This window comes from Sus scrofa, chromosome 6 (genome assembly GCF_054392235.1).
Source record: "Sus scrofa isolate SSC_HxYL_T2T_F1_AM1 chromosome 6, Sscrofa_HxYL_maternal_Yorkshire_Landrace_v2.0, whole genome shotgun sequence".
Classification (NCBI taxonomy): Eukaryota; Metazoa; Chordata; class Mammalia; order Artiodactyla; family Suidae; genus Sus; species Sus scrofa.
The window spans coordinates 69223606-69235787 of NC_139388.1; the positions used below are offsets into that span (position 1 = coordinate 69223606).

Genomic DNA, 12182 nt, shown 5'->3' on the forward strand with positions numbered 1-12182 from the left:
GGGCGGGAGCGCCGAGCACGGAATGTTTTCTTAAAGGGCCAGTTCCGAGCTGCGCCGAAAAGGGGGGGGGGGGGCGGGGGGGGAGATAAGTGAGGCGAGGACCGAGAAGGCCGCGGAGAGCCCCCCAATCCCGCGCCGGGGCGGCGGCGGCGGCGGCGGCGGCGCGACGATGAGGATGATGAATACATTGCAAAGTTTTTTTGGCCCCGGCGAGGGGTGTCAGATTGAGTGCTCTGTGCGCATGTGCGAAGGTGTCCAAACTGACAATGCTGGGGAGATGAAGATAGTGTGTAGCTGCTTCTGGACTCAAGGAGGAGGAGAGAGATTCCGCGAGCCGACACCATGCGATCCAAGGCGAGGGCGAGGAAGCTAGCCAAAAGTAAGTCTCCCGCGCTCGGCCGCGCCGCGCCGCCGGGCCCGGGCCGCGGGGCCGGGGCGCCCGGGCCAGGGGTGCGCGTCGGGGCGCGGCCGGCGCGCCTCCGGCTCTCGGCCCCCGGATCGGCCGCGCGGCGGCCCGGGGGCTGCTCCGCCTCCCGCGCTCCGGGGCGGCCGGGCCCGGCGCGGAGGCTCGGGGCGCCCGGGCGGCGCGCTCCCCGAAGGCGCCGGCCCCCTCCTCGCCGAACCCCCTCCCCCCCCCCGTGTCAGGCGCTCGGGCCCGGGAACCCGAGGCGCGCGGTGGGGGCCGGGGAGGGGGGCGGAGGGGGAGGGCCGGGGGTGGAGGGAGCGAAAAGCGAAAGTTAGCGAAAAGTTGACGCGAGGGGAGAGCAACTTTTTCCTCCTCGCTCGCTCTCTCCCTCTCTCCCCGAGTGGCTCTCAGTCCTGGTCAAATCATATTCCGGGCTTTTGAAATAGTGGGCGCTAGAGCACCGCCTTTGGCGTCCGCCAGCCGGGCGCAGAGGAGGGAGACCCCGAGCCAGGGAGGGGGCGGAGGAGGGGGCGCGGGCCGGCGCCCACCCGGCCCCGCGGGCGCGAGGGCAGGGCTGCCGATGGCAGGACGGCCACCGCCACTGGGGGAGCAAAATGGAGACGCTTTCCTGGGCTCGGAACTGTGCTCGCGAAGTTCCTTCCCCACTGGTGGCCCGTGCGGCGGGCGGCAGGCGCTCCCCCGCGACTCGGGGAGCCCGCGCGGCAGCCCGGCGCCGGTGCCTCGGCAGAAGGGTCCCCGCCGGGCCGCCTTCCTCCCCGCCGCCGCCGCCGCCGCCCCGGCCCCGCTCGGACCCTCCCGCCGCCGCTCGCCTGGCACAGCCCCGAGGCCTGACGGGGACGCGGCTGCCCCGGCGAGAGACTGCCCGGTCCCCGCTCTTACTTTCTCTTTCGCTCCGTCTCGGGCCGAGCCCCGGGCTCCGCGCGCCCAGCCCGCCGCCCGCCGGGTCCTCGCCGCCGGCCGGGCGCGCGGGCCGCCCGCACCGCCGCCCGCCGCCGCCGCCGCGCCTGGGGCTGCCCGCGCGCCCTCCGCGTCCCGGCCGCCGGCGCCAGCCGCTGCGAGGCCCGCGGGCCCAGGGCTGCAGCGCGAGAGGCGGGCAGGTGGGGGCGGCGGCGGCGGCGCCGCGGCCCGGCGAGCGCGGCTCCCGAAGCCCGGCCGCGGCCCGGCTGCAGCGAAGCGGCGAGCGCCGCCCCGGAGCGTGGTCGGCGCCTCCGGCTCCCGCTGCCCCCTCCTCCGCGGCCGCCGCGCACCCGTACGAGGGGCGCCCGGCAGCTCCCCTTGGGAAGCCCCGCGGGCCCCCCGGCGGATCCGTCCGCGCCTCCCGGGCCCGGCCCGGCCCGGCCCGGCCTCGCAGCGCTCGGGGCTGAGCCCCCGAGCGGGAGCCCGATGGGCGCGAAACTCGCGGCAGTTTTCCGCAGGTCTCCCGTGTGGGCTCGGTGCGCAGCCGACTCGGCCCGACAGCAGCCCCCGCAGTCGTAGGCCGCGCGGCGGGCCCGCCGGGGAAAAGCAGCTCCCGGCGCCCGCAGGGCCGCCCCGCACGCCGTCCGGGGCCGTTCAGGGCCCCTCGTGGAAGCTCCCGTTTGCAGCCAGGCTCCTCTGCCCCATGCTCTTGGCCTAGGCCTCCCCTGGCTCCTGTGACCTCTGGCCCCTCTTGGTGCGAACGAGGCCCCGCGTTTGGTGGCTGGAGCGGCGGGCTGGGAGCGCCGCTACCTGCCTGCCGGCGGGCGCGCTGTGCTGTCTGCGTGCGGGTGTGCGTGTTCGGGTCTGTTTGTGCACCGAGCATCCGTCAGGGTCTCGCTGAGGCAGGGCCCAAAGCTGGAGCGGGAAAGCGGAAAGCGGCCGTATTCTTGCTGGGCCTTCGCTGCAAGCGAGAGGCCAGCTCGGTGAGCCCAGCAGGGCCGGCGAAACGTCTGGGCGCCCCATGCCCAGCGGCTGCCCCTCTGGCCCTCAGCTCTCTGTGTGCCCCACCCGAATCAGGTGGGGAAGGTCACCCGCAGGCCACGCTCAGGCCCTCGAACGGGTGCCTGGCAGCGACCTGCAGCCTAGCGCAGAGGCCAGAGAACTGGAGCCCAGGGTAGGGCAGAGCCCAGGGCTCCTTTTCCTGGGAGTCCTCACTGAGAAAAAGCCAGTGTCGAGCAGGTCCTTCAGGCCCAGGCCCAGCTGGAGCCCACGCTGGGCCCCACAGCTAGGACAGCTGCTCCCCAAGAAGGTGGCCCAGGCCAGCACAGGACCTTCGGCCTGCCTAACACAGAGCACAGGAGCCACTGAAGAGTTTCCTGTCATTGGACAGTATTTTAGGCAGATGGGGATTCGACTCTGTTACCGGGATCTGAGGCAGCAGAGCAGCCCCAGTGCCACCAACGGTCCCTCCCTCTCCAGGCTACATCCCCCCCCAGGGTCAGAAGGCTGCTGCGGGAAAGGAAAGCGGGCATGGTTACCAGGCCGGGGTGCAGGACTGGGCTGTGCATGCAGCATGTGCCCGGCGTGGAAAGCCAGGTGGGGGGCTGTGACCTCCTGACTCAGAGCTTGGGGGGCTGCCCCAGACGGTGCCTCTGGGGCTCTGATTTCGTTTATGTTTCCCCAGGACCTCGCTCCAATGGGGGGGGGGGTCTCTCCTGCTGAGTCTGTGTGCTGGCATAGCTGGGAGCACCTTGGTGTCCACACTGGGAGCTGGGAGTTGAGCTTGGAAGGGCAGAGGCCGCCGGGGTGCTGGGGCCAGGGCTCCAGATCAGCTGCTGGGAAACCCCATCTCAAGCTGAACCTGGGAAGCCTGAGCAGAAGGAGGACGGGGTTGGGGCCAGGGTCCCCTCAGGGGGCTGAGCATTGCTGGCTTGTGGGGCGTGGGCCGCCCCTGCCCTACATGTAAAAATGAAATGCCACACAAAAGCTTTGTGTTTCTGCCTGTGTCGGGGCCGGGAGGACAGGTAGAGGTCAGCACAGCCATGGCGCCCTCCTGACCTCACCGCCCAGCCGGGGTCCCCGAAGGAGGAGGACGTGCCCCGGGAACCCTGTCCTTCCCAGAGCCCTGCGGGAGTGCCCGCAAGCCCTAATCCCCGTGGAGGTGACGGACCTAACTCCTGGACACCACATATTTCAGGCCCAGGGAGAGTTTCCTCCAGACAGCTGCCAACTGCCACCTAGCCCCGGGGTAGGGTGGGAGCACTCTGTCGGGGGAAGGGGTGTGTGTGACAGGGCGAGTGGGGGAGCCTGGCTGCAGGCTGTGCTCCTGCTCCCCGCCTGGGCCTTCTCCCCAGCAGAAGCAGGCCAGGCTCCTGCTCTTCTGGGCCCTGCCCTTCTCCTACTGGGGGGCAGCCTGCCCCTTCCACCAGCCCTCTTCCCAGTGCCAGGACAGAAGCCTCCAATCTGGATGCCTGGTAGGGCAGCAGCGCCAGGAAATGTCCAGCGGGAGTTTGGCGACTCGCCCCGCTTCGGGCGAAAACGCGGAGGCTGCGGTGGAGGGGCGGGGTGCAGGGCTGGCGGCCAAGGCCAGGTGCCCCGCGGCGCTGCTCGATGGCCCGCTGACTCTGCCTTGCCTTGGGCCCCGCGGGTGTGCCTGGGCGCTGAGGCCTGCGGGAGGGGGAGATGCCAGGTCCTGTCCACGGAGGGACCTCCAGCCGGGCTCCCTGGGAAAAGCACTCGCTGCGCCCCGGGGTCCCCCGTCACCCCAAACCAGCTCTGAGCCGCCCTGTCCCTCCTGTTGCCCAAGGCGGGAGCAGGTGTGGCCCGGGCTTCCTTCCTGACCCTCCCAGCCAGCGGCTCCTGAGCACCGGGGCGTCTGCTTCTGGGCAGAGCGCAGGGCTGGGGACCCAGGTCCCCGTTTCTGCTGAGCCGTCTGGTGCAGGCGGTGCTCCGGCCAGGGCCTCCCTCCACGAGCCCCCGGAGGAGGTGCGCCAGCTCGCTGGGCCGGTGGGCACCATTAGCCCCCTGTTTTATTCAATTAGGAGGCAATTAGGGATCCTTGGGGGCTGGGCTATTAATTAAGGTGACGTATAATTAGAGTTTCAACAAAAATTATCCAGGATTAAAAATCTTTTGAATAATTTCGTTTAAAATTTTCAAATAGTGTCGAATACAATTTATCAGGTTTTGAATCAAACCCGTGTAACAAGTCTTGGACGCTGCAGCCCACGTAGCAGGCGCGGGAGGACAAGGGACAGCTCGGCCGCTGTCGCCGCGGGAAAGAAACTTCGCGAGGCGGAGGGAGCCGGCCGGGCTTCGCTGCGGGGCGCAGACGGCGCGGGCTGGGGCGCGGGGCCTGGGAACCCCGGGCTGAGCCTATGGTCGATGGTCGTCGCGGCTCGGGGGTCTCCGCACAAAGTCGCGCCCAACTACAGCGCGGCGAGAGCAGCGCCCGCGTCTACACCGCGCAGCTGGTCCGTGAAGGTGGCTGCGCCCTAATCTCAGCGCAGGCTTCCTCTCCAGGGCCGCAGTCCGAGCCCAAGGGTCTCCGCCTTCCCCTCTTGGCTTCCTGGACGGAGAAGGTTGGGCTCCGCACTGCAGCCGCTGACCTAGCCAGGCCCCCGTGCCGATCGAGGTTGCTTCGCGGACCTGGGCCCCGGGGGACGCGAGAGCGCGCCCACCCGGGAAGCTGGGTCTAGGTCGGGGCGGTGCAGGGTGGGGGTGGGGAGGTGCAGAACCGAGACCTGGGCGGGGGCGGGGGTTTGGCTTTCTGGGAGCGACCGACCCTAAGCTTGGCGCTGGGGCCGGTGCATTGGCCCACGCACCTGCGGGGAGGCCCGGAGCAGGCTGCAGCCTGAACCGCTCCCATGTTTCTGTTCCCCCCCCACCCCCGCAGCCTCCGGAGGTGCCGGAAGGCGCTCACGGTCCATCTGGGAGACATGACCCCACGCCCTTTCACTGACCCTGAGAAAGATAAAGTGTGGTTAGCTGGCACATTTTTCCGGGTAAGAAACCCAGGGCACAGAGAGGTCAAATAACCCTACAATGTCACACAGCAGGCTAATGGTGAAACTGAAGGGTACTTCAATGTAGCCCTCCAGGGCTTCTTGTTAAGCACACCCCTACCCCCCAGGGCACTGCAGGCTGCAATTAATTCCGAGGATTTTCTTTTTCTTTTTTTAAATGCTCAGGGTTTAAGCATTTTCCCAGGGCCAACGGTCAGCTGGTAACAGGTCTGTTCTTTAAAAGCAAATAAGACATCACTGTGCTTAGAGTTGGTGAATGCAACTGGCTAACTTGTGCACTCAGCCCCCTCCAGACGGGGTTCCTCTTTGCCAGGGACTGCTCTGCCCACATGGGCTGGCCGGGCAGGCGCTGGGTGTCCCCTCCCAGGGGCAGGTGGAGGATGGCTGCAGTGTTGGCCAGGGTCGGCTTGCCTGCACCCCCTCACGCTTGTCCCCTGAGCAAACGCAGGAGGCGTGGGGACCTGCCGGCTTGCCCTCCCCACTCCCCCAAATCCAGAGGGAAGGATCCCCGCCCCTCCCCCAGGCAGTCAGGCTCAGGTGGACCGACCAGCAGGGTGGAGGGGCTGGCGGTGGCAGTCTCAAGTTCAGCCTGAACTGGCTCCTGAACCTCTAGTCTGGGCACCTCACAGGCGGTCGCAGGGCCTCTGTGGCCGTTCTGGGCCAGGCCAGGGCCCTCCCGGGTCCCCGGAGCAACGGCGTGTGGCCTCTTCCGCTGCGACCCTCTCGGTTCTCAGCGTTTCAAATCCAGCCTTCCTGGGTCTGGAGGTGCTCTGGCCAGGCCGGCGGCCTCTCCCCAGACTCGGAGAAACAATGCCTGGGACCACAGAGAGGGAGTGTGCAACGGCCTGAGATACATGTTTGTTTAATAGTTAACATTCTGCAAAAAAAAAAAAAAAAAAAAAAAGAAGAAGAAGGAAAGTCAGATTCTGGTGAAGGCTTTGCTTATTTTATATCCACGAGAACTATTTCTGTCCATGAAAATTGGCTTAATTATATCAATGGAATGTTTCTTTTTCAATTCTGTATGCAATTAGTCCATCTTGCCGGCTGCAATTTATTTTAATAAAAAAATAAACCAGTGGTGTGTTCAGTTCCTCGTCCCCTGGGGACAAATGCGATTGGTGTGTTTAATTTCATTAACTACAATGCGGCCTACTGGAAAAATGTATAAAATCAGCTTTATACAGCTTAAACACTGGCATTTGAAACAAATCATTATTGCATTAGCTGTCACACTGGTAATTCTAGAATCTAAGGAAAAAAAATATATTATGGCTGTTTTTATAACCCTTTGCAAATGCACTGTTAAAATAATTTATAATCATTTTAAAACATAGCTGGGTCCTGGTGAATATTTTATCTCCTCCAAATAAGGCTCCGAATTACGCCAGGCGCATTTTCCATCTGACACGGGTGCCATTTCCAACCCCAAACACGCATCTTGCAGGGCGGGGGCGGTGGAGCCTCGCTTTAGACAAACCTGAGGGCTGTGGGGTCACGTTTTCATCCTGGGCTGACCGGGCTCTTGAGCTGGAGGAGTTGAACCTCGCCTCGGGACAGGGGGACCTGGAGAGGCTGGTGCTGCAGAGCCCAGAGGGCACCCAGCCTTCCCCCTCCCCTCGCCCCCCAGATGGGAGGGGGGCCCACGAGCAGGCGTTACAGGCACAGGAGCAAAGCCACCGCTGGACAGTGTTCCTGGGCTCAGGCCTGGGGACGTTAGGCCAGGAAAGCCGGGGAACCAGGCCTTCCAGACCCGCGTTCTGAACCTGAGTGAGGATTCTAGAAAGGGAACTCAGTCAGGAAATTCACCAGGCTCGGGCCGCTTCTTGGGGAGGGTGTCTGTGCCCCGAGTCCAGTGAGGGGGCATGAGGAGGGTGTGGCCCCCCCACCTGGTGTGTGTTGGGGTCTGTGTTGCCCGAGCAAGGTCAGGCCCAGCCTGAGGTGGGTGGCAGGGGCTTGTCCTCACTCCCGCAGGTGTGTGTGGCTAGAGACACTCAGAAGGATCCGCTGGGAGGGATGCGGGCAAAGCCCAGGGCTCCCCGCCTGGCAGACCCTGACGTGAGACGTGCTTCGAGGAGATCTGGGTGGTGCCCCTGTTGCCCAGCGGGGGTGGGGTTAGGGAATGCATCTGGCTGTTAAGGGGCGGGACACACGGGCTCTGCCTCTGAGCCTGCTGTCACTGTCCCCCTTCTGGCACCGTGGGCTTCTGGGGGGCTGTGTCCCTCCCACCTCCAGGTAGTGCCAAGGGGCATGGACCGGAAGAGAAGACCGCAGGCGACTTAGTTTGAGGCCGGGGACCAGGGCTTCTGTTCTGCCAAAGTGGGGAGGAGAGGTTCCCGGACCCGGGGGGGCTCTGGCCACATCCAGACCCATGCGCCCCCTCCCCCCGCCCTTTAGCCTCCTGACTCACCCGGGCAGATTTAGGTAGATTTGACTTTGAACGTGAAGTTGATGTTCCGTCATGAGTCTTCATGTGGGGTGAAGGCGAGGCGTGAGGGGGGCACGGGCACCTGCTCTTGGGGTCTGAGGTCCCCTCCTGTTTCTCCTGGGGCAGCTGGAGGGGCGAGGGGAGGGCCAGGCCGGGTCCCTCCAGAGCCAGGAGTCTGGGGACCAGACAGCGCTGCTGTGACTCCAGGAGCCCAGGGTGGTTATCGGGCGGGAGGTCTGCTTTCCGTCCAGCTGAGGAACAAGTGGCTTTGTCCCCTTTCCTCCTTCAGAAAGGACGACAGAGCTGAAGGCCACATGCCAATATCAAGGCCGTGCCCGAGGCCCCTGGACGCTGCTCCCGAGGCTGCACGGGGCCCTCGCCCTGGAGTCGGCAGGTGGTTCTCAGGCCCGGAACCCACACTCTGTTCCTGCCAGCTCCGGGCTGTGCTGTGACCTCCTGCCACACCCGCCTCAGCTCGTGGCCACCGGACCCTTGCCTTTGAAGCCAGGGAAGGGGGGCCTTCTGGGAGAGTGAAAGTGAGTTGTGACTCGGGGGAGGGGCTGCGGAGTGTGGACGTGTGGGTATTGATTGCGCCTCGTGTGTTTCCTCTGCAGCTGCAAGCAGGGGTGCCTGCACAGAAGGTTCTGGAAGGGAGTGTGGTGTTTAGGGAGGTGATTCTTCCTGGGAGGTGAGGGCCTGGGGCCGGGGAGGGGGGTGGGTGCCAAATTGGATCTCTTACAGAGCCTTGGTGGTGCCTCCTGGGCCTGCTGGGGGAGCTTCTGCGTTGGTCTTTAGCCTCCCGTCTCGGGGAGCAGGGGGGCTACAGAAAGGGTCCACTCCGATGCTTCAACTTCAGCCGTCCAGCTCCGCCACAAAACAAAATGCACACGGTCCTTCGCTCTTGCTTTTATTTTCAAACTGGGGAGAGCAGGCTTGGGGTCTGGGCATGTAGCCGGGGGCTCGCAGGGCAAAGGCCAGTCCCTCCCCCTGTCGCCTTCCCGGCCCCTCAGCCAGGCTCGCAGCTACCTTCGGGATTTCAGCAGCTGTTGGCATCTGCCGGCTCTTTTCTCACCAGAGGCCTCCCCCGTCCTGCGGGGCTCAGGTCTCCTGTTTGTTTTGGCTGTTCTGTTCCATCCGTCTGGTCGTCTCTGCACCTCGTCCGTGGGTCTACCCTATGCCCGGCCCTGAGACGTGCTGAGGGTCCCTGGCAGCTGTGGGGGCTCGCCTGGTGCCGCCCACGGGGAGGGAGGTGGGGTCCATGCCGCTGGCCATGCGGTGAGCCTGGGCGGTCACAGACCCCCTTGGGCTTCGCTGGCGAGCAAGTCCTGCCCTCGTCTGGGCCTCTGGGTGCAAACTGTTCAGGAGGAGAGGGGCGGCAGGCCGCCCCAGCACCCATGGAGACCCCCAGTTCTCAGGCCTCGTCCCTTGCCTCTGTGCTGATGTGGGGGTCGCTGGGCCCACAAGGACCTTCTCTACGTCTGATTGGAAAGGCCGGGTGGGGCATGGGGAGGGAGGGATGCGAGAGAGGAGGTCTCCGTGTCCGTCTGCTTTGGGGAGATCCCCTCCCCCAAATTCCGTGGCTGAGATGACGTGGCCGCAGTGTTGCTCTGGTCCTGGTGCAGACAGGCCCCCCACCCCGGCTTTCAGCACCAGAGTGAAACTTCTGGGTCCCCCTGGGATGGGCGGGGACCGAGTGTGACAGGGACCCTTTAATCCCACGTCGGTGTTCAGATGCGGGCAGTCAATACGCCGAAATACGGGTTTTCATAACAGGCCCCCAGCTAGCTGCTCCTTCTAGCTGTGTCTCTGAGCATTGAAAAGTGAGCATGTAAACATTTGTATCTGCTCAACCGGCTGTTGCCGGCTTCTTCGGATCTGCTGGGTCGCATCGGTCCCTAAAACATCTAAACAAAGCCTGAAGCTCTTGCTTGCAGAAGGAGCCCCGGTGGTGACCCCACGGCAGAGCTGCCGAATCCCAGAGGCGCCCTGGGGTCCCCTACCCTCCCCGCAGCAGCCCCGCCAGGGCCCCTGGGGCTCCCCGGCACCTTTTCGCCCTCGGATGCTGCTTGCTCACGAAGTTTCCGAACGAGGCCGTGAATGGCCCAGAATTCATATTTTTGCCACGCAGGCTGCTTCCACCCTCGGTTCCGGGAAAGAGATCTGATTGGGTCCTCGCTGGGCTGGAATCAGCACGCCCGCTTGTGCTGCCCTGACAGCCATGCCCAGCCCCCAAGTTCGGACGTGGCGGCCGCTCGCCCCTCCCCCCACTCGCGGCCCTGTGCTCGGCAGGGTGATGGACAAGAGTGGTCCTGGGTGCTCTTTGTGGGGTGTCGGTGAGGAGGGGCGTGCCCTGCTGCCCTCAGGCCCGGGGTCCCTTTCGGAAGGGAGCTGGGGACATAGAGAAGGGCTATTGCTCGGTGAAAATCGAGCTGTTTCAGGCTGTGCCACCTTCCTCTTCGCTGCCACCTGCTCGCCCCGAGATGCCTCCGTGGGAAGCCTGGCCTTCTGTGCGGATCATGCTCAGACCTTGCTCCTGGAGGAGCCCATGCGTTCCTGAACGGCCGGAAAGCTGGGGAGCGTGGGGCGGCCAGAGCCCACGCTGCTTGAGGGAGACTCGGCCCCGGACCCACATCCTTCCTGGGGGCAACACGCGGAGACGGTCTCGGGGAGGCTGCGGACACGCCCACGCCTATGCGTGTGCTGTGTGGGCACATGTCCGCAGCGCCTGTGTGCACTCCTGGCTCCGCCGTCGCCACGGGATGCTCCCTCAGGCCGCCTGTTGCGTTGTCAGCGACGGCGCATCTCCCCGTGCCCTGGGGCTTTGCCCCCGCTTCTGCCGCCCCCACCCCCCACCCCCCGGCCCCTCAACTCCCCATGGCGTCTGGAACGGGCTGCGGCAGCCGGCCTGGCCTGGCCCAGAGCCGCTTGCAGCTGGTGGTTTTGTGAGAAGAGACGGGGAGAAGTTCAAAGGTGCAGCGAGGGGTGAGCTGTGAGCACTTCCCTGCGGCTTATGAGGCCCCAGAAGAAACAAAGCAGAGCGGGGGCTGTTTAGATAATACCCCGGGCCCTGGTGCTCACATTTAGAAAAATTAGGCCCTCTTGAAAAATGACAGAATTATGCTGCCAGTGTCAGGTTCCGAGATAATGATGTGTCTGTGTGTGAAAATATTAAATTGCAATAACACGCCTGCGAGTCCCTCTCTGAATAGAGTGTTCAGTTCCCAGCGGGGGCGGAACACGCAGCTTGTGACTGACGGATACAGACGATGTCCTAAACCTGGGGAGGGGCTTCGCGGGCTCGTCTTCCCGGTCGGCGGCTCGGTCTCAGCGCATCCGGCCATCCTTTCCTTTCATGCAACAGCCCGATGCTGTGGCTCGTTATGTCTTTATCACGTGAGCAGGAGGAAACGCGCTCAGAGGCAGCTCTGTGTCCCTCTGGAAGGGACTTGACGCAACTCTAAAAATCAGCCCCACCCGGGGCTGCCCTCCGACCTCCTAGCATCCCTGCCGTGCGGCCCGCTGACGCCCGGTTGGAGAGCACCCTCTGCCGCTCCTCCACCAGGCCTGGGCCGCGCTGCCCAGCCGGTGGGCGGCAGCGGGTCGGGGGGGGGGGGATGTTTTCGCAGGTCCCTATCCAGGGAAGTGGGGTCTGCGGGGTTCTCCAGTGAAACCAGAACAGCAACAAGGACAGCCGGGCCGAGGGCAGGGCCTTCTGGGTCCCCAGAGCCCGTGGCGATGCGGCGTCTCTGACCGCGGGCCGGGCGGCGGCGCGGTGGCCGGCAAGGCTGGGGCTCCTGTGCGTGCGCGTGGGCCTCCCGCGGGGAGGGGTGGGGTGTCGGTGGCCGCACGTCTGGCAGGGCGTCCTCAAGAACAAAAGGGCTGGAAAACCCGTGGAAAGTAAGAGCGCTCAGAAATTCCGGGCAGATCGCAGGCCCAAGGGGGGCTCTCGTTTCACGGCCGGGAGGGGCCCCCCAGGCTTAACTTTCTCTCCATCGAAGGTGTTACTCTCACCACCACCCCCACCCCGCCCCCCCGCGCTGAAGGTTAGATAAAGCCCTTCCAGGAGGCTGGTGCTTATTGAATGTCATCTGCTAATGACGGGCGGCTTGGGCCAGGCCCATCGTGGCCGCACCGCTGGTCCCTGCAGCCGGCAGCCCCCGGAGAAGGAACCAGCCTTCGTTCCAAGCCGGGTCTCCGTTTACCCTGGGTTTTAGGTTCCCTCTCGATCTCGTTCCAAGGGGAGGGGCGGATGGCCGCGGCGGGGCAAGAAGCCCGTTACGGCAGCCCAGGGCCTTGCTGCTCCCCCGGGAGACCCCCTTGGCCCCACGGACGCGGCGTGGCCAGGGGAGGGGCGGGAGGGACGCAGCCTTGAGTTTCCGGACAAAGAGCCCCTGACTCTTTATCC

At 65.0% G+C, this 12182-nt stretch overlaps 1 protein-coding gene across 4 annotated transcripts in view; it reads left to right on the top strand.

The window, feature by feature from the left end:
• Positions 1-257: 257 nt before the first annotated feature.
• PRDM16 (PR/SET domain 16) overlaps positions 258-12182 on the top strand; it is a 307527-nt gene continuing 295602 nt past the window's right edge. For all 4 annotated transcript variants that reach the window (XM_021095209.2, XM_084962608.1, XM_084962606.1 and 1 more), the window contains exon 1: positions 258-379. In XM_021095209.2, the coding sequence (XP_020950868.2) occupies positions 343-379 (37 nt within the window). In that variant the 5' untranslated portion in view covers positions 258-342. The remainder of the gene's footprint in view (positions 380-12182) is intronic.